Raw genomic sequence first — 26,574 nt, 5'->3', positions numbered from 1 at the left:
ACGTTGCTAAGTTGTCGTAGCCTACTAAACTAACTATTGACTAACACTACAATTTTAAATGGAAGATAATAAAGTGGCCTCGCCTACACAAACTATAACAAGACATTACGCTACTTCCACATCATTAGTAACTACGTTAAGAAACTGGAGGGAATTAAGAAAATTATAAATGGAAGAACTAATAACAGATCAAAAATAAATTCGTTTCATGCCCGTTTTCATACCAGTGTTCAGTAAAGATTTAAAAAAGTTCAATTAAATAAATATATACTAATCATATACAGATAATTGATGTTATCTGAATGTGATTAGAAAAATGTATATAAATATGTAGCTTTATTTTGGTAAAAGTTTTCTAATAATAATTGGTATCAGTTTTTTTTTTAACCATAACTATATAAATATTTAATCCACTATATTACAGTGGCAGAGCGTCGATGGAACAGATGTCAAGCACTTGACTTGCAATCTGCAGGTCCTGGGTTCGAATCCTGCCATGTACCAATGTGTTTTTCGATTTCCGATTTACATATGTACATTTATCCGACGTTCTTACGGTGAAGGAAAACATCGTGATGCAACCTGCACATATCTGAGAAGAAATTGGCACTTGGCCAGCGTTGTTGACGGTGGGGACGTATAGTGAGCTGGTGATGATGATGATATTACAGTGGATATACTGCAAACCAGAAATAAAGTGATTGATTGGGCACAAAACGAATACAACAAAGTTAACCTACGAAGATATGTAAACGAAACATTCAATCCTTACTAAAGTGTCAAGGACGGGAAGGGGAACGTGGTTACATGTTACAAGGAGTCGAGCCTGGTTCTCTGTACGGCCAGCAGCGCGGACTGCTGCTGCAAGCTCGCCCGCAGTCCCTGCAGCGTTTGCAGCACCTGCAGTAAACATATTAATAAACTATCTGCATTACTGCTTATCACTCGAGACTATGGCAATCATTCATCTCAGTTTAAATTACTATAATATAACATGAGAATTTGTCGTTAAATACAATTTCCATGTTATAGACTTCTTAATGTAACATCAAATCAAATAAATATGTCTATGACCAAATTAATGTTCCTTCCGAAAATTAAACATACCTCATCCCTGGCATATGCTTTCCGCTTAGGAGGTTCGGAGTGCGGTCTGTCTGTGGCGAGGGCGTGTGCGGGCGGGCATGGCGGGCAGGGCGGGGGCGCTGCGAGGGGCGAACGTCGCGGGGCGGGGGCGCCGCGCCGGGCTGCCTCCGGGGAGTTGGCGCGGATGAAATTAGTGACGTGCGTGCGCTCCGGGCTGCGCCGCGGCGCCTCCGACTGCCGCGCAACGGGACAAAACATGCTACAGTACTAACACTAGCAAAACCTAACTAACTAACCTAACAAACAGACTTGAAAGGAGAACAAATAAGGAAGTCCACGCTAATATTCCTAACATTGGATTAGTTTATCTATATTAGTCTAGCATCTATTAGAAATACGGTTATGAGAACTTGCTGAAACTCGCATATTGAGTAGGAACTTAAACCTGGTAATCTAGGGGCAAAACATTGTAACCCAAAAACCTAACCACGACCATGCTTCAAGATGCCTACGACGAAAACACTTGTTTGTGATACACAGCTATTACTTACCTTTAGCATTTATACTTGGACCCATACTTAACACGCTTAAATTAAAAAAAAAATCATCTTACTAACCTCAGTAGCTCTCAGCTCTCTGATGCGTGGATTGTGCGGCGGTTCGAGTGGAGCTCGAGAGACGGTAACCAGTAGTTTATCCGCCTCACGTATAAGCTCTCGATACTTCCTCTCAGCTTCTCTGTCAGCTTCCATCAGAGGATCCCGCTCCCGCACCGGTGGCGCCGGAGGGGCGGGGTTCCGGCGTCGAGTGCGAGGTGGCGTTGCGCCTGGAAATAAAACAATCATTAAGTAAAATAATATTATGTGTTCACTACAATTGTATTACCCATTTACTTCGTTCCTTTGCTATCATTATCTGGTAGCTATTAAAGTTAGCAGTTTTTCGACAAAAGTATCTCAAAATGTAAAGCGTTGTGAGAGGTAATTTAAAGGAGATATTTCACTTCCTTTTGCTGCGAATTACATATTAATGTAATAATATATGTATAATAAATGATGAAGATCGCATATTATATAGGTACATTAATAAGTGACCTTCATCATTTGAGTTATTTACTGAGATTCGATTAATAAACCTCTGTTTCCTACCTGCTGAACGTGGCGGTCTACGCGGCGGTCTCCTCCGTCTAGCACGTCGTCTGCCGGGCGTGACGTCACAGTCTGTGTCGTCTTCGTCGCCACCGTCCAGACCAGTATCGCCATCGGAGTCGGCGTCAGCGTCTGACAGTATTGCTGTCTCTCTCCCACGAGTTCTGGCGTCCCGACACTCCTCGTCACTGGAGACTCCGCCACGATAGTACGGCGATCGGTAACGTTCCGGCGATAGATGTGGCGATAAATGCGGGGATCTGAAATGTTTTGGTAAGTTTTCTGTATCAGTAAACAATTGAATATGGACTTTACGCCTCTCCAATAAAATGGTATCTAGAGAAACTCTTCTGCCAGATGTCAGTGTGTCAACAACACCTAATTAGAACTAAAATGTAGCAATGACCTAGCTCATAGTAACAAATGAATACTGTGACGTCATAAGCTGAACCATGTTTGAAGTTATTTCTTCTATGTAAAATGTATAATTAGATTATTGATTTAGTTCATTTACCGATTCATTTGATGCCCTGACCTATAGTCGACTCATAATCGTCCACTGGAGCAAACGAAGCTAGCGATCTAAACATAAAGCTGTATACACACGTAGGTATAAAACAGGACGTCGCGTCGCTCGAACATTAATTCCGACAGTTCCGAGATAGAACGGATGGCGCGGGGCAAAAAGTCAATGACGTAATCAGTGAAAGCAATTAACTCGGTAGGGTAGGCACGAGACGGATAAACGCTGACTACAAAAAACATCTATTTATAAACTCTCTCGATTTCAATTTTTTATCTGTACCCTTTAAAAAAGTATACATATACTTTGACCTAAGTATAATACGTCTAAACTTTCCGTAAATATGTAGTTTATCGACTTTAATTAATTATTATATAAATGCGAAAGTTTTGATGGATGGATAAATCGATGATTATTTGAAAATGTCTCCAGAACGGCCAAAGGGATTTCCCTGAAATATGGCATAGATGTAGAAAATAGTCTAAAAAACACATAGGCTACTATTTTTTTTCTTTAATCATAAACGTAGACCTTGTTTATCTTATATATAAAATACCTTTGTCACAATTTTCGTTCCCATACTCCTACGAAACGGCTTGACCGATTCTCATGAAATTTTGTGAGCATATTTTGTATGTCTGAGAATCGGCTAACATCTATTTTTAATCCCGTGCGGACGGAGTCGCGGGCGACAGCTAGTACAATATAGAACTATGCGTGCAGGACTAGTTACGTATAATTCAATAAGTACTTCGTGTAACTTCGCCAAGGCTCAAATACCATTAAACTGTAACACGATATCAATTAGCCAGTTACTAACAAACCTGTAAGCTTATACAGTAACAACAGTACATTTTCTTTTAGTTATTAAAAATGTTAAACTATTTTTTAGTCCGTCTGCAGACAATATGAAAGTATATTTATAATAGTGTGTTTGTAAACACCTCATGTCTCATGACCGCAGGGAATTGTGAAGTTGCCGGCTTATGCATAAAAATGGGGTTACACTGAATAAATGTAACAAAGCTTGGAAATTTGCACGCAAAGACGGCTTCAAAGTGAATTTATCTTTAAAAAAATACTACAAGACAACACGAACATTACAAACTTTAAATACCAGCATCAAGAATTTCTTGATCAAAGACGGAAGAAGATGCCTTAATTTTGGCATTTCTTATCTACCGAGATTTACTTTAAGAAAATAATGCATATACATATTTGTCATTTAAAACAATTTGCAAAACGTATTGCAGGGTAGATTTGACATGTTTAATGAACTCTTGACTCTACCGTCCTAAAAAACAGGCCTGTCACTTTAAAAATAACGATCTTATAATTTGTCCAGTGCAATCACAGTAGCCAAAAAGAGTAAAAAAAGTCTGCAAAGAGGTTTTCTTTTTGCAACAAAAAATAAAGTCAAGTTTGTGTGGTATCTGAAAGTCAAGAAGCACAGATCAATAAGACAAGTACCTTGTTCCGTATATCGCTTGTGTATCTAGTGAGTATTGAGCGTGTAACAGTTGAGGTGTTGGTTGCGGGCATTGAAGAGACTGCTGGGGGAAGAGGGGCGTGCGGCGACGCGCGGTGGGTGGGGTTGCGGCGCCCAGCCATGGGTTGGTGCGGATCCGACAACGTGGCCGAGGTGAAGGTGTCGCGCACAGCACAGGCTCCGCGCAACGCACCACTGGGATCGACCGCCTCTGAAACATTAAGTATATTTTGATCGATATTGTATTTTCATAACATAAATATAGGATTCCATGACGAAATTATTAATTAAATATATGGTTAAATGATTACCCAATTATCAAATCACGCCTTAAATTAGTCTAAGCCAAACCAAGTACGTAAAATTTCAGCACTAATTTATTTCGTAAAACTTATCAAGCAGGAATATTAAGTTTAAATATTTTACATTTTTCCGAAAAGAGATAAATCCATACTAAGAAAACAAAATCTTAGGTAATATACTATTCTTAGGCATAGGCATTTTAAATACCTTGACTTAACCCCTTCTAAGGTAAAGGGGTTTATCAAAAATTGCGTTCGGACTCCCTAACGGCAGCCGGACGCGGGTTTTGTTATTAAAAATAACACTTGGGTGTCAGCATCAGTGCTCTCACTTTACGATCACTGCGCACTATGCTCCCCAAGACAAGGATGTCAACATGCCTAATGAAAACTTAGTGTTTAAACTCGTGCATTTCGGCGCGACAAACGATAGCACGTTTTAAAATACTAGTAGCGACATCTGTTGGCAACATTATAAAAACTATTAATCGGTTATTATTATAAATAGAGATACTCAAAACCTAATTATAAATCATCTTTTGCTATAAAATAAAGATATTAAAGCTCAATTTTGTATAACTTATACCATTCCTTACAAAACATAAAAGGTCAGAAACTTGCTTCATTTCAATTAAACTAAGAACAATTTAATTTGCAAGTTCGAATAGGCTTGAGCAATTGTTGAATGGGATTCCATTACGAAGGCTATTGTTTGCATAAAAGGCTAGTCCTCCAATTTAATCCAGTCGAAGTTAATTAAAGTCCAGTAACAATGAAAAAGTAATTTCATCTTTAATATAAATAGTGAAAAAAAAACAAATGAAAAGGATGTACAAGGATCAAGACTATGTGTGTACTATATAGTTTGATATATCAGTGATACGATAAAAGAACAAAACATTTCAAATTAAATTGTAAAGATTTTATTTTATTAATGTACTGGAAATAAAACTGTAGCATTTTCAATAAGGAAAGAAGAGGTCGTTGAAAAGTTAGTAATAATTTGGAAGTTCTCAAAGTACGCTCCATTTGTCGACAGGAGCACGAGTTGCGAGCAGTTACTTATTTCGTTATTATAACGAGGTCGTAACTCTTAATGAATCTAACTTTGATATTAATCTTTAAGTTAAATTGGAATTATTCATTGGTAAACTGTAATAATTCACCTTAATTTAAAATATGGCTTGTTTTTTTAAGAAAAAATATGAAAAAGACACTATGAAAACTGCTAGCATCGAAGTCACTATTGTAATATTGACTGCCCTTTTCCCTTTAGAAGGTCGGGACAGTAGATAGTTACGTTTATTTTTGTTAATTAAAAAAAAACACAGATAAATATTTACCCCTCTGATATTATTATAGTATTTACCAAAAAACTATATATATATTTTTTTTTAATATAATAAGTATCAACATAAAATAGAGTCGAAAGGTACTTATTGAAATTTTTCCAACATAAACGTAGCGAGTTCAATCGTAGCGGCCACTCGTCGCGCACTCAATCGAACAAGGTCTACGAACTGCGCAGACTAACTTCCGCCAGACCTTTTACTTCAAGTTAAAAAAAATACAACCGGAGTGTGGCGCTTTAAGTTTTTAGTATCGCAAACTATAAATTGGTATTGTAAGTTTGTAAATAAAGAGCTTTATAAAATTGAGAAAGTTTTTTGTTATTTGGCAGAAAAAAATATTTGGCATATTTGAGAGAGAAAATTAATTAGTTAGGGTATTTTAGATTTTGCAATCTATTGGTATTTTCGTATTAAAGGAAAATATAAGTAATTATTTTATTATAATATATAAGACAAATATTAAAGCAGATAAAAACTTGTATCTTGAATGTAGTAAAAAAGACTCAGTAGAGAAAAATAATGTTCTATTTTCTTATCTATATATTTTTGTTTAACTATACGGCTTAAAAATAAAACAATTTTCTAGTTTTTACTTTATATTTTTTTATGAAATAAAAATAATAAAACAACATGAATTAACGTTATTATAAAACATAACATATAACAAAACATAGTGAGAGCGAAGGAAGCCAACTTGACTATGCCTAGTTGGTTTCTTAAAGTGCTTTTGTAAAGCAAAAGGAGCGCGCAATGCCGTGCCGTAACAAAGCCGGGACTCAGGATATCGAATGAACGCCCCACTACAGACAAATCCGAAGCCACATTCATTGCTACACAAACGAGAAAAATTATAACTAAGTTATTTGTAAAAAATATTTTTTCCAAATATTTCTTTGTTATTTTTGTCATATTTACCATAACGGACCCTAAGTTAATTATTAGGAAAAATTGTTTCTTAAATATGGGATAGGTAGTTCCATAGAGTACACGGGAAGAACTGTACCAAATATGTCCTATATCAATGAAAGCATGTACACTGAATATTTTAGCTCACCTTCGCGGGTTCATGATAAAGGTGCGTGGTGGGTGGCGCAGGCGGCGGCGGCGGGGACACGAGTGGAGCGGCGAGCGTGGCCGGCGGCGCTCCCGGGGATGTGCCATCAGTGGAATAACCAGTGCTATACGCGCTCTCCGGCGACGATAAGTGAGGCGCTTGCACAGGCCCAGGCGTTGTCGTGGCCGGGGCCGGCTTGCTTTGCTTCTGTTTACGTTTCTTCGCCCGCCCCAGCTGAGCCTCCATCCATGATTTGAGCCGCGCGCCCAACATGCCGTCGGCACCTGTCAAACAAAAGTTAAAAAAAGGCCGAATGTATGATTTCGGTCATATAAGACTTGTATATAAGTAGATTAGTGCAGAACAATGCGAGTGTTCAAAACATTGTAATAAACTATTTGTTGAAAAGTTGACTAACAATATTACTCAACAAACAGAAAAGGTAACACAGGTCAACAAATTAATTGGTAAAGTAAACCAAGGTCTAAAGGCATCTATAACCCAGCAATAATAATTTATTATGCTTTTATTCTTAATATAACCGTGAATCTTTATTAAATAACTCATTTGATCTTAATGTCATGATTTTTTTCTATAGTATAATCATGCATAACATACAAATTTTCCGCAGTCTCATCCAATAATATCGATCTAATAATTTCTGTCTAAACCAAACAAAGCAATATTCTGTGATAAAACTGAAACAAAATAACGCATATATCCGCACAGACAAAAGAAACGATGCCAACACCCAGAAAGTATTGCAATAAGAACATAAAAAACGCAATCACACCCCAGTCGTAAGATAATACCGCAAAAGCGTTACGGCCGATATAAGATGAGTGTGGCTTCAACAATTGTTTTGCCTAAGCCCTGCATATTGTGTCATCGAGACCCTTCCTTTGATGTAAACAAAAGTGGTGACATAAAATGTTTTATCACCTCACCGCTCGGCGCTCGCGAGGCGTCGACCGAGACACGAGTCCTCTATCTATAGTTGAGGTCAGCTTTTGTTTACTATTAAATCTTTACATAATACATTATTCATATTAAATAACACATTTTGTTAACGTATTTGAATGAGTACTAGAACATTACACATTATAGTGCAAATTAAAATTTATAAATTAATTTTAGAAAATACGATAGAATTTAATGGTCCTATATGATGTGTGTCTTATTTATATACTAAGCTAAATAATAGTAAATAGTGTTTGTATAAAACACATTGAAATAGTTTTGACGATTTATTCGTTCAATTTTGTGGCAGTGACTATAGATACAATTGTACCCGCAGCGCGCCGCACAACTGTTTTTCATTTTTCAAGAAACTCAACGTGAATGTGAAAAGGGCGTTGTTGAGGCTCTTTTTCATCAAACAAGAATGTTGTGTTATAAATATTGAAAATTGAATATATTTTTCTCTTATAAAATACTATACATATTATTCTATTTTTAAAATTAAAGCTTCTTGTTTGTGAAACAAAAGAAAGCACACTTTTTATTAAAATGATGTTAAACACGCATTACTTACACAAAATTGAAAAATGTGTAAATATTATTTCTTACTAATATTATATTTTCAAAATTTTGGATGGATGGATGGATGGATGGATGATTGTTTGAAGGTATCTCCAGGGCTGCATTGACATTGCTGAAATTTGTCATAGATGTAGAACATAGTCCGAAAGAACACATAGGCTAAGTAAGTAAATAAGTATTGATATATATTCTTCAGGACATCAACAAAAACATTGTTCCAACATTAAATTCACATAAAAGAAACATGTGTTTTATGCATTAAAAATATATGCTTTAGAAATAATTATGAAAGAGCTCTTGATATTTTAATTAATGAAAAAAGAACTCGTATTGTCAGTTGACAACATAATTATAATTATAATAAAATATTTAATATAGGAAACATTGATTTAGAATTGAATATCAAACAAATTCAATATCAATATGAAGGTTCAGTACGACTTAGGACTAATCCGGCCTAACATTCAAGTCCCTATACGACGAGTACTTTGCTTATTGTTTCGCTCTTATCCTTCCCCCGGCGAGAGTTACCCGGGTACATATACCCGGCTACAGCCAGTGAAAAGACGGATGAAGTCGGCTTATCCGGAGCGAAGGACGGCGGGGAACTTACGCGATTTAGCTAATATTAGCAATCCATTACCGAACGGTTGCGGTTACATGGGACCAAGCTAGATTGGGACCAACCTCTCTGTTACAATAATGGATCTAATTACAAATTTAAAATGATTTTGCTTTCAATGTAAACAAGAACAGTTTTGTGGTAGTACATCATTTCATTTAAGCATTTATTTTTAACTAGCTGCCGCTTTCGTCTTCGGCCTCTCGGTATTAAAAAAAAACTTAACGTAGCGTATGTATTCTTCCAGACTATGTTCTATATCTATGCCAAAGAGCAATCCATACAGCCATTCTGGAGATATCTTCAAACAAACATTCGCCTTTATAATATTAGTACGATTGATTTTTATAATGCCTTCAGTACATTTATATGTAAATATTTATTTGTAATACTAGCTGTCGACCGCGACTCCGTCCGCGCGGGATTAAAAATAGATGTTGGCCGATTCTAAGACCTACTCAATATGCTCACAAAATTTCATGAGAATCGGTCAAGCCGTTTCGGAGGAGTATGGGAACGAAAATTGTGGTACGAGAATTTTATATATAAGATATAAAATATTATGTTGTTTTGATAAATAGTCAGCAACAACATGAGGTCATAAGACATTTTACGAAAATTGGTAGTAAATAAACGTCACTGAACATCATAATCATACAACTTAGAACATAACATGATATCGTGTCAAAGTTTTGGAAGTCTATAAGTAAATTAACAGTTAAGTTGTTCCCCTACACAACAGAACTAAGTAAAGCGTAGTAACCTCAAACACGGTACAAACTTGTGACAAGTTGTGACGATGTGAGCACAGTTGTCTTCGTCAATAAAACAAAACGTAAAAACTTTATTACGCTCTTACGTATAAAGAGTTTCGTATAGTTTATCTATCTCCATTTCGTCTGCAAAAAGACCTTTTAGAAGATTAAGTAATAGTCGAATGATTTATTGTCTGCAGGATCTTTATGTTTCCTATAATATATAACAAAATGAAAATAATATAATGTTAATCTATACAAAAAGTTAGTTATAAAAAAAACCTAAAATAAACATAGAAGTTATAGGAAGACCTAATATAAAATGCACGAAAATACATACGCTATTATCATAGTGGATGAATTTTGCTGATACTTTGATCTCTACAATCTTATCGATAATATGAAACTGGTCAAATCGATTTCCGAGAAAATTGTATTATGAAAAAATACTCTCTTACCCTTCAACAAAATCATTCTGGATATTAAAATGGATGTAAATAATAATTTGAACTACAAATGCTAGGATGATCGTGCGTTTCCACTGCCGAAATACTTGTACAAAAACATTTCGCCGTCCTTCTTCATGCTCTTTGAAATAAACAGATCGAAGAGAGCTAACAATAAACTTTGTACTGGTTGTAGAAATTATCGACACAATTAGCAAAAATATAGAAGGATTAAAGGATTTTCGTACAGAATTAGACTTTTACATAGATTTTTGAAATGTCATAATGTTGTAATATACCCAGATTATTAAAAGCAAGTGAGAAAACTTTTAACAATTCTACTGAATAATAAATGTAGAAAACCTCCGGCAACCGGCGCTTAATTAATAAATCAGGTATTCATTTATGCAAGCTGTCTACTCCCCGTCGTGCGAGGGACGTAACAAGGGTGTCGTTTTTCCGCTTTTCACAGACAGCCCTGAGAAAAACATTGTCATTCATGTACAGGTTCTTTTGTATAAAAGGTCTGTTTATCATTAGTCTTCTGGATCTGTTAAGAAAATCTAAGATAAGATAAAACTATGACAATCTCTGAATGCTATAGGTAGTGTTGATAAAAAGCGTAAAAGCTATTTATTTTACTTATAAATTTTTGTTTATTTCAAGCGAAAATTGTAATTGATAAAACAGATGTAATAAAAAGAATGTATGTTTAGGAACCTTTTTAAACAATAATGGAGTTGTTAAATAGTATCTCTGGATAGACAAAACACTTTGTTTAATATTGAAATTCTTTCTTATTTCAATAGAGAATCTTTTCTCGAACGAGACATGTTTATAAAGCATTTTAATGTTATCAGGATAATTATTTGAATCTTTCTTTGGATTATATATATCTTCGCATCGGTCAGAAGCAATCTGTTGGACATTGATATCGCTAGATTTATCACAATGAGATTCTTTAACCAATATAGATAGAGTCCCTAACTCGGAACTATTCACAAAAATTGTTTCACAAGGACGTAGTGTTATATGATGTTTTCGTTTAGATTAAAAACGTATCTGTTAATACAAGTTACAAGATAAAAATAACTTTAAAATACACAACCTTGACAAATGCAAAACAAACTGTTGTAAAGAAAACATGTAAAGACACCGATGATATTCTGTTAAATATTTAAATAGTGACCTATTTTCGAGTTCTTTCAAGTGATTCAAAAATATGAAAAAAAAATGAATGACGAGCGAGAAATAACGTTCAGACTTCGGGCTAATTGCGGCCGCTTTCAGCTTCGCTCATAGACGGCGGATTGCGGAGGAAGGGAAAATTTCTGAAAGCCTGACGCCCACAGGCGCGAGCACACCCGACGATTGTCATTTTGTAAGTCTGTATAGTTGTTCATTGAACAGCTTACTGTAATATTTTAAAAGACAGCGTTTAAAAAACATTGAAAATTGTCAATGACTAGGTCAAAGTAAAGCCATATTTAAAAAAATATATTTGATTTTCTAATCTATATTAGTACATAAAGTGAGTGTCCAGTTATCAATAGTAATAGAGATATTATCCCCGTAGATGCATAGTGTATTCAGTGATTCTCAATATTTTCTAGGACGTAATTACTCATCAGTGAACTTATCTTAACGTTAATTGTAAACATTAAATCTTGACTTTTAATTTCTTCTGTCATTTCCATTACTATGTATAATATAACTAGCTATTGCCTGCGACTCCATCCGAGTGAAATTAACAAAATCCTAAATTTGTAGCTTACGTGTTCTTCCAGACTATTCTACATCTACGCCAAATTTCAGCGAGATCCATCCATCCATCATTAGTATTTGTAACATTAGTAAGAAGTAAGATATATCAATATCTTAAACATTCTGATAAACATTACAAGATACTAAGAGATTTTCATTGATTACCATAAGTTACGGGAATAAAAGAAAATATATTGCCATAGGGTCTTTTAAATCTATGGCCCATAACTAGATATAAATTGCAGAATACTTTTTATTTGAAAAATATAAAAACTTTTAGTTGAATTGCCATTCGCAAATAATTTCTAGCTGGCTCATTGAAACACATTAAAGGACTTAAAAGCAAACGTTCCTTTACAGGCTTATAATCATTAAATTACATACGCCCTCTTAAATATTAAGCAGGGTGAGTTTCATGTGACTGTGTAACCATAAGCAGCCGTTTCATTGGAACCTGGAAAGCAGTCTTTTGTGCTTGAAATTTCCTTTGAGAGGCTATTACATAGTCGTTAGCTATTTAATGACATGTATAAAGTTTGCAAATTTTTCTGATTTTTAAAAAATCTATGAAAAGAAACAAAAGGAAACTTTTAAAACATATTATACTAAAAGAACTCCAATTTTTCATTAAAAAAATCATTTTACCAATTTTAAAAGGTACAAATTAAGAAAAGAAATGTAACATTCATTATTCCACATTTTAAAAAATTAACTTTACTTAAATATAACAAACTTCAACTATAACACGTGCGACGGTTTTAATAATTCACGACATCACGTGGCCCGATAGCAACGCGACACCCCTAACCGAATTACGAAACATCTCGTAGACATTCACAAATCTCCAGCCATTCAATGTAAACCGCAATTCTACTGAATTCGGTACAACCCTTGAGAAGGGATTCACTCGGTAACATCTCACAGGGGCAGTGGGCTATCGAACGAAGTCACAGTGCGTCGGGAAAGCAAAGCCGGCCGATCCACGTGAGTTAATCAAAAACAATTTTATAAATTAAAAAATTATTAAATAGTATTTTTATCACAAAATAAACAGAATTTTTAGTAATTTATTATACTTACAAGGGCGCGCGGTTTTGTAATGATGATTGAAGAAGAGATTTTGCGACGCTAAGTCGCATGCCTCGCGGAGGCGGCTGGCGGCAACACGCGGCGGTTGCCGGCAACGCACTGACGCACGCACGCGCGTCGCTAAGCCACTACGCCGCTACGACGCGACGTGCTACGATGCTACGCAAACACTTTAATAAATTATTTGTAATAATGTTTGCTTTCATAATAAGAGTTATATGAATGAAAAGAATACATTATTTCTACTTAATATTTTATAATTTTTTTCTATAGTGAAATTGTATTCATAATACTTATTCATTGGCTTTTCAATATTATTTCCATAAATCCTACAAAACTCGAGTTAAAATTATAAATATTTCATTATCCCAAATGGATATTGAATTCGGAATTGAAAGCAGAAACTGCCAGTTTACGATCCTCATGAAGAAGTTATTATTGAAATGATTCGATAAAGGTCTTCGCTAAGTGGTTACCTGTATAAGCAAGCTATACTTAGCTACGTGTAATAAAAAGTAACACAATCTTTAAATGCACAAACACTGTAAATTGGTATCATTTAAATAACAGTTAGCGTATCTCGGAAATATCAAGTAATAAATTATTATTACAAAATTACTGTCATCGCGAACGTCGGTAATAAATCATACCTACAAGCACAGTGTAAACTTTTACTAATGACCTCGCTCCACAACACAACACGATTACACGTACTTCATGTTTCCACTACAGACTAAATTACAAAAACATATAGTCATCCTGCTCATTCGCTTTAAAAAAACAGCGATAACAAAATGTTTTTGTACTTGTATGAACGATAATACGCATCCCTTCAAAAACAAACTTCTAAACGACCGAACTTTGTTCTTCATGCTGTATTATTAAATAAATGGCCGTCGAATTTTTCCTGTTCAATCTCATTAACTATACATATTATTTTTTATGGTTACACAAAATTTCAGCATACTTTATAATACTATAAAGAAAGACTTTCGCTGTTTTGAAATCATCATTAGCATTACACCATTTCAGCTTTTTCACTCCGAAAATTAGAATATAGTGAGTAATATATACGGTTAGAGGACTTACTATAACTTTAAAAAGGCTCTATATTATGAGAATCGTTCTTAGGACTATCTGTGGGAAAATTCAAAATCCTTCAGATTTGCTTTCCTTTTCGCTTACTCTTTTGCAAAAAAACTTACATTTTAATAAATTGTAACAAACTTTCAATTAATTGAGTCGTTAAGTTTTACAGGAGATAACGTGTGATATAACTTAAAATAATATACTTTATTAATGAATGCTCTGATACATAACAATATAAAATAAACTAATTTAAACTTTGAAATATGTCGTGTAACATTTCTAAAATTACATTAACTTTAAATTGTAAAAGACGGTTAAGTAGGTTAAGTAGAGGTAACTAGGTTAAGTATTGGTTAATACATTCTTAGCTGCTTACATTTCAAAGCCTTGTTAGGTATAATAGAGGACCGTAAAATACAAACGTTACAAGTATAACAAAACCTTACACATTTTTTTTATTAAATGTGTGACTCGGACTTTAAAAGATATCATATTTAGGGGTAGTTTAAGTACGCTTTACATCTGCTGAAGAATTGTTTTCGTGTTTCGATTATTACTTATAATAATAATTAAAGCTTTTGCAGTAGTTGTTAAACAGAAAGGGAAAATGACTAAAATTAAATATTTTAAGAGTGTCAGTTACGTCTGAAAAAATTATCTGCCCCGGTGAGGACGGCGCTAGTATCGCCCGTGGTTCTGACCTTTGCTGAGAAATTAACACACACGAGAGCTATTTTTTACTCTTTCGGCCAACGGTCCCGTAAGTTTAACGTACTACATAAATAACTTTATACGACAAAATCTAATGACATAAAAGCAGGGTAAGGACTCTTTAAGAATAATTCTTTAACTGAAATCTGTGGTGATTTTAAAACGAATTCTAGATTTGGTGTTTTTGATTCCGATTTCGATTGAATAATCTTAATGACAAGTCACATCACTACGTGTCACTGCAATAGACTTATTTTATATGCTCTTTGACATTAGTCTTTGTCAGTCTGTGCTTGTACACGGAACTGTCAAAAGTAACAAGTTTTTGTGAAGGAACAATTTCTTTTTACGAACATAAATACTTTTTTTATTTATCGGCTAAACATATAAAAGTGTATAAATTTTAGTTAGGATTTAAATAATGTCGCTACGTTTTCAAACCATGTAAACTATTTTACCTTTTATCGCTATCTGAATATACAAAATTACATTCCCAATCAATGATCTGAATCATAATGAAAGTGTACGTAGAATAACTAGGAATAGTTGAAGTGTGAAGTAGTGGCCTATAATAGTATAATTACCTATAAAAGTACTGCGCCACTTCTTTGAAATGGCCGAAAATTCTTCTTTTGTTGCGAAGCCGGCAAGAGGATGGCTACATCCAGACTCAATTCTAGCCACAGATGGAGTTACTTATGCTGTCAGAGTAAGTTATTAGAGTATTCATTTAATTTAGAACCCTGGATAAATTCTTATTTATCGACTGATGAAAAAGTTACGCAAGAATCATACTTGATTTTTTAGTTATTTAATCCTTGCCTCTGTTGCAGTACATAGGGTGTATGGAAGTATTAACGTCGATGAAAAAGTTGGATTTCGATACAAGATCTCAAGTTGCTAAGTAAGTAATGCTCATGAGTAAGTAAGTATAGTTACACAGTTAATATGTAAAAATACAATAAACTGTTTAAAACATAATTTTATGGACTCCTTTTTGTCATCTTTCTTCTTTTCCTCTCAATTACATTCCTAAACAGTAACTTGTAAAACCTCACAGTAAAATACAAAAATGTAATCTTAGATATACTAATATTGTCTTAAGTACAGTAAATTAATTAATGGTAGCACAACACAAAGTTAATCACTCTTATTTGCAGGGAATGCATTGCCCGAGTTTGTGCTGCAGCAGGTCTAAGATCAGCTGATAAAAAACGTCGAATTAGCCAAGCTGCAGCCTGTGCTCTGGCCGCTAAGCCACGGATGTCACATTCTGGTTCAAATGTTGCACTAACAATCTCCTCAAAAGCTATAACCATAGCTGCTCTTGAAGGAGGAGAAACAATCGCACGTCACGAAATGCCAAGAGTATCGTTTGCTTCTGGTGGTGACTCTGATTCTTTAGACTTCGTTGCATATGTAGCGAAGACAGCACCACCTACAGAATGGAGAGCTTGTTATGTGCTAGAATGTGGTGGCCAGCTGGCCCAAGATGTAATTTCTACTGTTGGACAAGCATTCGAGTTGCGGTTCAAAGAGTTCTTAACGAAACCTTCATCGTGAGTAAAACACAAAATGATTTTTTTATAATTATTTTTATTGCTTACTAATTTTCTTATCCATGTCCTAAATATTCTCTGAATTAAATACATTTTATTATGTAGTGTAACAAAATGCACTCTTAGTCATCATTTAAGGTCATATCTGTTATAAGGACTTTCAGTGTTATATTTATTTATTGAAGAGAAAGAATGAGATGAAACAGAATAGTAACACTATTTGCTATTTCTGTCGTAGCTATGAAATAACATATTGAGTGCCACTGACTAGCTTTGCAAGTTCACATTAGTATATGAAAATCATAATGGCATTGAATGTGTTAATTGTAAGTAAAATTAGTAGTGATTGCATATTTGACAATGTTAAGGAAACTACAAAAACAATAATTCATCATTCCAAACAAATTGTATAGTTTGGTAAAAAACAACAAATAATTTGTTGTTACATTAATAAAATATTTGTATTATATCTTATAATAAAATTTACAAACTATAGAATAAAAACAATGCTTTGATAAGGAAATATATGTAGGAATTCTATTATGTTACATTTTTTAGTATGATATTTTCCTGTTCTGATGACAATAGACTGCGCATTTTTAGACAGAAAAACAATTTGTGATTCATTGAATATTTAAAAATTTTGTAGCATTGTATCATCATTATTATCTCCTTGCCCTAATTAGTTTGTATATTTATTAAGAATAATTGGTTTAAATCTATTTTTACTATCAGGTTCTCAATTAAGATGTGATTTTAGGAAGTAAATTTTGTTTTCTGCAGAATTAACATTCTGCCAAAGATGTGGTATGCTGGCTAGTAAGAACTTATGCTTCTTTTAATTATAAAAAAAAAGTAAGTTAAAAATTAAAAGAAAATGGCGCGGGAAGTATGAAAATGAAAATCTAATAGAGTTGGAATTTTTAATGTAAATAATGTGTATATATTTAGTGTAAGGATGTTAACAATGAATAATAGCGTTTTGACTGTCGAGCTGCTGTTTTCAACATAAGTTTCTTGTGCAAATGTTTCCGAAAATGAAAAATTGAGATGGATATAAATTTTCATGATTCCAGGGTGAACGTTAACGGTTCCCGTGCGTTGTGCACTGAAGAGGCGGTGCAGGGCGCGATCGGGGGCATTATAGACGAGCGCGACTACTACAACGACTTGCCCGACAAGATCCCGCCCGAAGCCACGCCCTCGTACCGACACCCTCCGCCGCCCCCGCTTGCCTCCCTCGCACCAATATCATCGTAAGTATACTCCAGACGCAATGGGTGCGAATTAGAAATATCATACTTCTAATTCTTTGCACCACAATTTAGTTATATTGTATCCAATGTATGGAATAGGGTTTATTTATGTCTTATTTGGTTCAGTTGCGAGGAGAGCGTGCGGCACTACGTGAACCAGACTCCGCCTCCGCGCACTCCGCCCACCGCGCTGCTACCCAACCACAACACTGATATATTTGATATGCGTAAGTCAAATGCACACATCATCATTGCAAAACTATGTCCAGTTATAATTTTTTTTTAATTTCGGAATCCATAACCAAGTGTACAAAGCTAAGTCACAGTGCATATGAGGATATGTAACAAACTTTAAAAAAAATAACAATATTTTTTTCAGAGCCATTCACAGCTGCACCAGTCACGTCTCCATCGTCGTCGTCACCGTCGTGGTCGTGTGGCGGGACAGGGGCGGGGGGTGCTGCGGGGCAGGCGGGGGCAGTTGTAGGTCCGGGCATACCACTGTCGGAGGCGACGGGCGAACCACTGTCGAGTGCCGCGCAGGCCGCGCTGCTCGCCACCGAACCCTGGTTCCACGGACCCATATCCAGAACAACAGCAGAAAAGGTTTGTTTTTCCACTACCTGCTTCGCTCAAAATAAAGAACAAAAAACAGTTCATCTAAAATCTACAAGTTTTCAACAATTGTTTTCCGTTTAGACATATGATGTTTATAATTTGTTACGTTTTGCAGCTGGTTGTGGAGGACGGAGAGTTCCTGGTGCGGGAGTCAGCAGCGTGCCCCGGACAGTTTGTGCTGACAGGCGCGCGACGCGGACACCACAAACACCTCCTACTCGTCGACCCCAATGGAGTCGTAAGTATACTATAGAAGGGAAGAAGAAAGAATATATGGCTCAAGATAAAATACAAAATTGTAGCGCGGCACCTTTCGATGTAAAGCGTAAACTACAAAATGTATAGCATATTTTTTAAATATTTTAGGTAAGAACGAAAGACCGTATATTCGAGAGCGTGCCGCACCTGATCAACTTCCACTGCAGCAATGAGCTGCCCATCGTGTCCGCGGACTCCGCGCTGTTGCTGCGCCGCCCTGTGCCTCGCCCCGCCCCTTGAGCGCATCGCCACACCCCTGTACTACGCTCCGCCCCCTAATCGGTGCGCCACACCTCGTGACCCACCGTGACATATAATTGAGTATGAAATATTATATTTTTACTTTGAAGTGCACGTTGTAAAGAACATGCACACAATCATACAGTTTAGTTATATATTTATCTATATACATATTACATAATTTGAGCACATAGAGCATCATGTGTTTTTGTGTAGAAGACAAGACTCATATAATTACACAAATACATTTGTAAAGAATCTTATTTGTTCAAATAGAATGAGATAAATGTTTTTATACATATGTATCGGCAGTGAAAACTCATCATACTACTATAAACACTAAACTGCATTTAGTAGCACATTGTAGTGCCTTTTGTGTAATATAAAGCTTACATTTTAATCTTTTTATGCCATTATATGTACTAAAAAACAAAGACATTTATACTCTTTTATAGTTTTTTTGCTCGCGTTCAATGTATTTTTAAGATAAATCTGTAATTTTAATCAATGAATTCATGTTATTTGCACCAATCAATGAACAAAAATAAAAATTTTGGAATTAGAGAACAATTTTATAATAAGAAGTAACATCTGTTTATGTATATCCATAAGTTTCCACTGTCGAAAAACATATTATCCTAATAATTTCTTTTAGATAACATGTTTTTCGTGTGTTGCTACAATGAAAACTCTTTACTCTCAAACTTGAATAAAACATGTAGGGAAAAGTCAATGGGACGGAGGATTGAAAAGAAATTTTTTATTGTAGAATTATGGGACAAGGATGGAAGAGCTACGACAGTTTTTAAGCCAAAAGATTTTTATATAGAAAGGCGCTTTAAACATATTTATATAAAAGAAAAAAAAACTTATTGTATTTCATCACTTTTGGCCAAATTTACGTATACGATATTAAGAAAATGTTTGAAAATGAAAGTCAATCAAAGTAAAAGTTAAAGTAACGCAGGAATTGAGGAAACGCCAATTTACCCGATGAATCTAAGTTTTATAAAAGCTTTAAATATTGCTGTGCAATTTTATACCAAAATATATGTTGCTATAGACAGAATATTGTCAACTGTATAGCGTGACCCAAAATTCAACGATAAACCGATTATGGTGTATAGCCAGATAACTACATGGGGAAAAATACAAAAAAAATCCAACTCTTTTTGTTTAAAATTTTCATTAACTTTGGTATACATCAGTACCGGTTTATCGTTGAATTTTGGGACACGCTGTATATATTTTTTTATATTTTATTCATTCCAATGTGGTTTATATTGAAATATTTATATTAAAGCTCTCTGTGTGCATTAACACTGTCATTAATTGTCACTAAATTAGTGGCTATTGATGTACGCGTACATCACCCCGCGTCGGACGCACCGTACGCACGGCCCGCAACGGATTTTAGTTTGCTTTGTTATTATACATAACGCTGCGTCATTAATAGGCGCCGTTCGGATCGTAAGACGGCATTTATCAACACGCAATCCGTTGCGGTCCGTGCGTGCGGTGTGTCTGTCGAGGGCCGATGGGCACTTACCTTTTGTAGCCATGAGATGATTATCAATGCGGCAGTTTAACTGTTAGGTTTGAAACGAATAGGTGCTAATAAAGCTTACTTAATATTTAATTCCCATATGTAAAAACATATATGTTTATACTAGATTTTAAGATATCACAATTTAAGTTTTCATTTAGTAATATAAGACTGCTTATTATATAGAAAGCCTGTATCTATTCCTACCAATATCATTACGTTTAAGCAATTATTGTGTCATTTTAAACGCTTTAACAAATTTACTTTTATTATTGTAATAGCTAATTCGATTTGACTAAATTAATAATAATTTAGTATGTGATAAGCACAAAGTTAAATCTTAGGCTAGTTTATATAGATATGCAAATTATGTTGATGAAATAAAGGTCAATAAACTATTTTTATAAGATTTTTTTTTATTTACACTGTTGATATATTAAAGGGGAAAATAAGAGGAAAGACTTTAGCATTGGAGCTTCAAACTGCTAAGCCCGTAAAACCATATCCCTTTTTATCTTTGACAAAATAGAGAACAAAGGAACCAACGAACAGTGTTTGACAGAGAAGGGAAAAGGATTGGATTTTGTTGAATGAAACAATCAAATGAAAAATAAGTCCGTACTTAATTATTTAATAAAAAAATGTAATATTACAATATAAACAGTAAGGTCATACATGGCAGTGATGTTTCGTTACTTATAAAATACTAATTGTATTTACTACACAAAATTCGAGTCCAGCATGTCCGCTCGCCGCCGCCCGCAGCCGCACGCAGCGGCCGGAACGTTCCTCGACACCGAAAATTAATACATTCAACATTGTAATCTCACAACAAATACATTAAACTTCCAAGAGAACCAACAAATTGTGTCAAGCGAACCGTTCGAGCCGCTTACTGTCAACCCCAAGCCTATTCCTACTATCCAAATTACATCGATCCAAAAAAAACAATTATTATGCCTAATTCTCTTAAGAGTGTGATGACACCGATTGAGGGCCTCGCGACCAAAATGAATTAGTTTCGAGCGCAAAACAATTTTCACTAGATATTTTTTTTAACAATAATCATATCGCGTGAACGATCGATTTTTGTACAGTCAGCGTCATATAGATCGTCACAGACAAGATATGCAAATATATAGGTACACCAAAAGTATTCAATTATATCGGTACAACAAAAGTCCTCAAAGTAATAGATACATTCACCCTGCTCAAATACATCGGTACATACACAGCGTCAAATATATGGGTACATGCAAGATGCTCATAAATATCGTAGCAGCCACAGCGTCATAAGTAACGAAGCAGTCAAGGTGCGCAAAAATATCGGTACATTTGACAAAATTGAACTCTATCTCTATATACTTGTGATACAATTTGGAATAAACTACTTCTGTTACATTCATTTGACACTTTGTATTAACATTATAGGTTGTCCGGAAAGTTCGTTCTGATTTTCGATATAAAGCTTACAATAGACTGTAGCTGAAGTGGATTCATTTTCGGATTTCCACCATTATCAAACGTCACAAAAATTTCTATATTGTGAATAATTTCATTTCATTGGTTGAGATGAAAACTAATTTTTAAAATTTTATCCAATAATAAAAGACGTTTTAGATATAGAGTCGTACCAATATAATTTAAAAACATTTCCAAAAATTTAAGAGAACAGGGTTTCAATTTTCCTTATAAAGCGGCACGAACTTACTGGGCAACCCAATATTTTTCTTCTCCTGTCATAACGCTTAAATATAAAAGTTTGTCACGCCGAATATGACAGATACGTATTAACTAATATCAAATTTCGCCTTGTCACAATATATATAATACTAGATTGGCGCAGTATTCTAGTATGTTTGCCGTAATATTTACATATTACCGGTTCGAATCTCAGGCTACTTTTTTTTTATTTTATCAATCACGGGGTTATTTTTTCATAACCAGTAAAAATTTGGTAATGTAAAATTTTGCTCGACAATTTTTTTTTATAATTTTCGCTGTCGGGTAGAAAGAAATTTAAATAAAGTTAACAACAATTAGGTCAGACCATCGCGGGTGAAGTGAGTGGGCGGAGCGTGGATTGTCTTTGCGGGATTTTAAGAATGGTACGCGCGGAAACTATACGTACAAGTGTTATATATATTATCTACATATGTGTGCGCGCCCACGCACACTGGAATGTTTATTCCAATCGACCAAAAATTTGATGTTGTTTGGATATTGACATTCAGTTTTTTTTCTTTGTTTCTTAAATATAATCAGTATCAGTAAAAGGTAAAAGTAAAAGTGTTATTTTTACCGGTGCAAGTTTAACAAACTTGAGTAACAAACAAATTACATGCCAATAGCATCGCTTTATCTCCTTCATTTTTGTTTGAAATAGAAAAGTACTTTTACGGTCAAACTCATTAGTCCAAGGCAATATCAAAAAGTACCTAATAACTACCGCGATAGAATTTAATTACATGTGCTTCGATATTAAAATTAAAAAGTTTAAATATCAAAAAAAAATAGTGGCTTGGGATTTGAGCCGCCGACCTTACGTACCAACGGCGGCGAACGGTAAGGCCACGAGACCAAACTAGCATATATGATGACAAACTTAAATTTGATGTTGGTTTTATCTACCTAATATCTGTCATCCGCGTCGAACACTTTTAGTAAATTTTGAAAAATGGTTTGATGCAAAGTGTCAAATGAATGTAACAGAAGTAGTTTATTCCAAATTGTATCACAAGTATATAGAGATAGAGTTCAATTTTGTCAAATGTACCGATATTTTTGCGCACCTTGACTGCTTCGTTACTTATGACGCTGTGGCTGCTACGATATTTATGAGCATCTTGCATGTACTCATATATTTGACGCTGTGTATGTACCGATGTATTTGAGCAGGGTGAATGTATCTATTATTTTGAGGACTTTTGTTGTACCGATATAATTGAATACTTTTGGTGTACCTATATATTTGCATATCTTGTCTGTGACGATCTATATGACGCTGACTGTACAAGCCAATATTATTTTCATAAAATTTTCCTAAAATGGTATTCGCCGCTCGTTTCTCGAAACTTTGAAAATGTTAAATTTCTAGAATTAATAATAATTTTTCAGATCCCAAGCGTGTGACATTGCATACAGAAATGTAAATACAGTGTTCGGACCCCTTCCAATACTAAATCGTCTACGTGTATAACATTCTTTGGGACACAGCAGCACTATTCACCAGACCCTCCTAAAACGCAGGATCTCAATCCGTGCCTTACATTTACTTCTATTATTCGCTATAATGTACTAAAAATCGAATCGAACTAAACTCGTCACGATGACAAATAAAAAATAAATAAATACCTTTCTATACAAAAATAAACACATTTGAACACCTGAGCACTTGAGACCTAGAGCATCGATCTGTCAACATTCTTTCTAATAATTTGGCTAAAAAATAGCGCGCACGGATCACCACATGGTAAGTGATCTCACCAACAAAAGATCTGCCTTGCTACTGTTGAGGATTGACAGCTCTCTGTCAAGACCCTCCTCGAACCGTCCACACGCATCTGATCCATGGCCACCACTTGCCTGCCTCTACCGCTCTTACTTAAGCCATTCACAGCTTAATGATTAACCTATCACCTATTTAAGATGGCGCCATCGCCAATAAACATTCACTTATTACTTGATAATGGTCAGTAAAATTGACGCTACAACTTTATCATTATTCCTCACAAAAGTGACGGAGAGTCGTGTAAACTTTACAATTTATTTCATTATAAAAATTACGTTTTATCACCAAAAATATACACATCACAATGACATTTTCATATTCAAGTCGTGTTGTAAAAATATATATCGTAAACTATCGCTCAAATATTTAAGTTTGGTCAAATACGAAATATACAAACGGAACTCTAGCGTTTAATGTTTTAACTTTTACTGAAATATCAATTACAAGAGCTTTTACAATTGTTTGTACATTCGGACTCTCTTCTATAAGTAAAAAAAAAACAACAAACAGCTAAATATTGTAGTTGAAATAAAACCATACTCTTTAAAAATACAGATCACGCTCACACAAAGTTAAAACAGGTACATCGACGTCGCCCGGACAGCATCGCTACTTGCATTGATACAACTGAAGTCAGGGTTATCACCAGATTTGTGTAAATGGCTCACTTCTAACTTATAAGTATAACGGTCAAAGTGCAAAATTTTTATAAGAAAATGTTGCAAAAACGTTAATAATTGACTGGCGCGACTCGCGCGGATATCGACACGTCCAGGAACAGTTACTACCGTCGCGCCGGATACATCCGTACTCCAGCGATAAATCGAATTCATTCGTGCAAAATCTACATTATACATACATAAATACATCGGAAACGCGGAATAAATACGAGATCTGCGTTTCAAAATCGGCCCTCTACATTACGTTTCACTCGTTCGATCCGGGAGTGTGGAAGTGATCCAATCGTGGCCCGCGGCGGGCGGCCATCAGTCCGGCGTCGCCACCAGCGCCGGCGTCTGCACCACGGCGGCGGCGGCGGGCGCAGCGGCGGCGGCGGCGAGCGGCGCGGCGCGGTGCAGCGTGAACGCGTCGTACACCTGCGCCAGCTCCTCCGTGTGGTGCTCCTCGAGGCAGAGGAAGCCGGCCAGCGTGGGTGACGCGCGGCGCGCGCACGCTAGGCAGTGCACCACGTGCCGGCGCTCGTGCTCGCGTACCAGCAGCGCGTGCCAAACCTCGCGCTCGCACGAGCCGCAGTAGTGCGAGGCCTCGCCACGCGCGCGCCCGTGGAACCTGATAGGCACGCCGCGCGCGCGCACCACGTTGAGCGTGCCCGAGGCGGCGCGCAACGTCTGCATGAGGCAGGTGCGCATCGCGCGGTGCAGCCGCGGGTCGGAGACGCGGATGTTGCGCGCCAGGTTCCAGGTGAGGTGCACCATGGGCACGATGGACTTGAAGTTCTGCACCTTGTTCCACTCGTAGCGCTCGAGGGCGAGCGTGTACTGCCTGGCGGTGAGCGGGCCCACGTTCCAGGCGATGTTGTTGCACCATCCGGTGGCCTGCACCCAGTGCACGCAGCCCGCGTTCACCCACACGAGGTCACCGGGGCGCTGCGTGAACCGGTAGACGGGCACGCCGTGCGCGCGCAGCTCCTCCGGGTCGGGCCACCACGAGCCGTGCAGGTACGACAGCCCGTGCCGGTCGCACAGCTCGCGCACGCCGCCCCAGTACGCGTCCGGCACGCCGAACCACTCGCAATCTCCCGGCCCGATGTTTATATTTATTGAGCAAAAATTGTTGTTCTCCTGGTGGCCGGGCGTCCGGCTTCCGGGCACTTTCATATACAACTGGACGGTGTTCATGCCGAGGATGACGTGGCCGACGTGAGAGAGCATGTTGGCGGCCGAGGCGACGCGCGCGAATGCTGGCAGCTTCTGCAGCTCCGTGAGTTGAGGGCGCCACTTGCGCTCGTCCGAGAGGTCGACGTTGGTGCCGAAGCGCAACATCCTGGCGCTCTTGCGGCGCTTGACGGGGCCGCCCGACTCGCGGCCGTCGGAGTCGGAGAGCGCGCCGGCGGAGTGCTGCGGGACGGCGCCGCGCTCGCGCTCCTCGCGCAACGAGTCCTGGAAGGAGCCGGCCTGGTACTGGGCGTACTTGCGCACGGTGGTGTGCGAGCGGTGACTGGCGCACGCCCACACGCGGCGCCGCCCCGTCGGGTCCCAGTTCTCGTCGGCGGACTGCATGAGCTGGGTGCGCACCTCGACCGCGTGGTCGGGCCACGCCTCCACGAGGGTCTTGGTGGAGAAGAGGCCGAGGTCGAGCTTGAGGGCGGCGGTGAGGCCGCGCACTACGGCGATGGGGTGCTTGAGGCAGAAGTCCTGCAGCTGCGGGGAGAAAGCGTCGCGCTTCGACTCGACGTAGACGAAGGGCGCGGGCGGCGCGAGCTGCTCGGCGGAGAGGCGCGGCGCGGGCACGGCAGGCGGCTCGGGCGCGCCGCACCCGTCGCCCAGCACCGACCACGACGTCGCGGGGCCTGCATTTTCTCTGTCGACAAAAACAAATAAACATTACAGCTTACCTACGTTAAATTTGAACCGGGATTGCAATAGAAAATAAT

At 37.1% G+C, this 26,574-nt stretch overlaps 3 protein-coding genes across 3 annotated transcripts in view; 1 reads left to right on the top strand and 2 right to left on the bottom strand.

Annotated features, from left to right (window-relative positions):
- Positions 1–1,245: 1,245 nt before the first annotated feature.
- LOC106123879 (serine/arginine repetitive matrix protein 1) lies at positions 1,246–13,256 on the bottom strand (the record flags this gene model as incomplete). The annotated part of the gene is made up of 6 exons (XM_013320291.1): positions 13,164–13,256; positions 6,955–7,238; positions 4,228–4,457; positions 2,235–2,494; positions 1,704–1,912; positions 1,246–1,320 (listed from the first exon to the last, which is right to left on the bottom strand). Coding segments are annotated over exons 2-6 (1,047 nt in total), but the record flags the coding sequence as incomplete, so codon positions are not given.
- Positions 13,257–15,266: 2,010 nt separating this feature from the next.
- On the top strand, positions 15,267–20,825 carry Shc (SHC-adaptor protein). Its single transcript, XM_013321774.1, has 8 exons — positions 15,267–15,681; positions 15,806–15,876; positions 16,133–16,531; positions 17,608–17,787; positions 17,914–18,014; positions 18,167–18,393; positions 18,521–18,643; positions 18,772–20,825. Exons 1-8 carry the CDS (start codon positions 15,586–15,588, stop codon positions 18,901–18,903), a joined length of 1,329 nt encoding a protein of 442 aa, XP_013177228.1. The 5' UTR covers positions 15,267–15,585; the 3' UTR covers positions 18,904–20,825.
- Positions 20,826–23,458: 2,633 nt separating this feature from the next.
- Positions 23,459–26,574, bottom strand: part of Utx (Utx histone demethylase) — a 32,202-nt gene continuing 29,086 nt past the window's right edge. Inside the window, exon 12 of the mRNA XM_013321095.1 lies at positions 23,459–26,501. Coding sequence (XP_013176549.1) covers positions 24,947–26,501 — 1,555 coding nt within the window. The 3' untranslated portion in view covers positions 23,459–24,946. The remainder of the gene's footprint in view (positions 26,502–26,574) is intronic.

This window comes from Papilio xuthus, unplaced genomic scaffold (genome assembly GCF_000836235.2).
Source record: "Papilio xuthus unplaced genomic scaffold, Pxut_1.1 DF825946.1, whole genome shotgun sequence".
In the NCBI taxonomy this organism is placed as follows: Eukaryota; Metazoa; Arthropoda; class Insecta; order Lepidoptera; family Papilionidae; genus Papilio; species Papilio xuthus.
Note: the sequence above shows the minus strand (reverse complement) of the source record. Positions and strands in the feature narration are given on the sequence as shown.

Coding starts and splice junctions, on each gene's coding strand:
- Shc (XM_013321774.1), top strand. CDS start 15,586: ATGGCCGAAAATTCTTCTTTTGTTGCGAAGCCGGCAAGAGGATGGCTA. Junction 17,788..17,913: donor TCCCTCGCACCAATATCATC/GTAAGTATACTC, acceptor TATTTGGTTCAG/TTGCGAGGAGAGCGTGCGGC. Junction 18,644..18,771: donor TCGTCGACCCCAATGGAGTC/GTAAGTATACTA, acceptor TAAATATTTTAG/GTAAGAACGAAAGACCGTAT.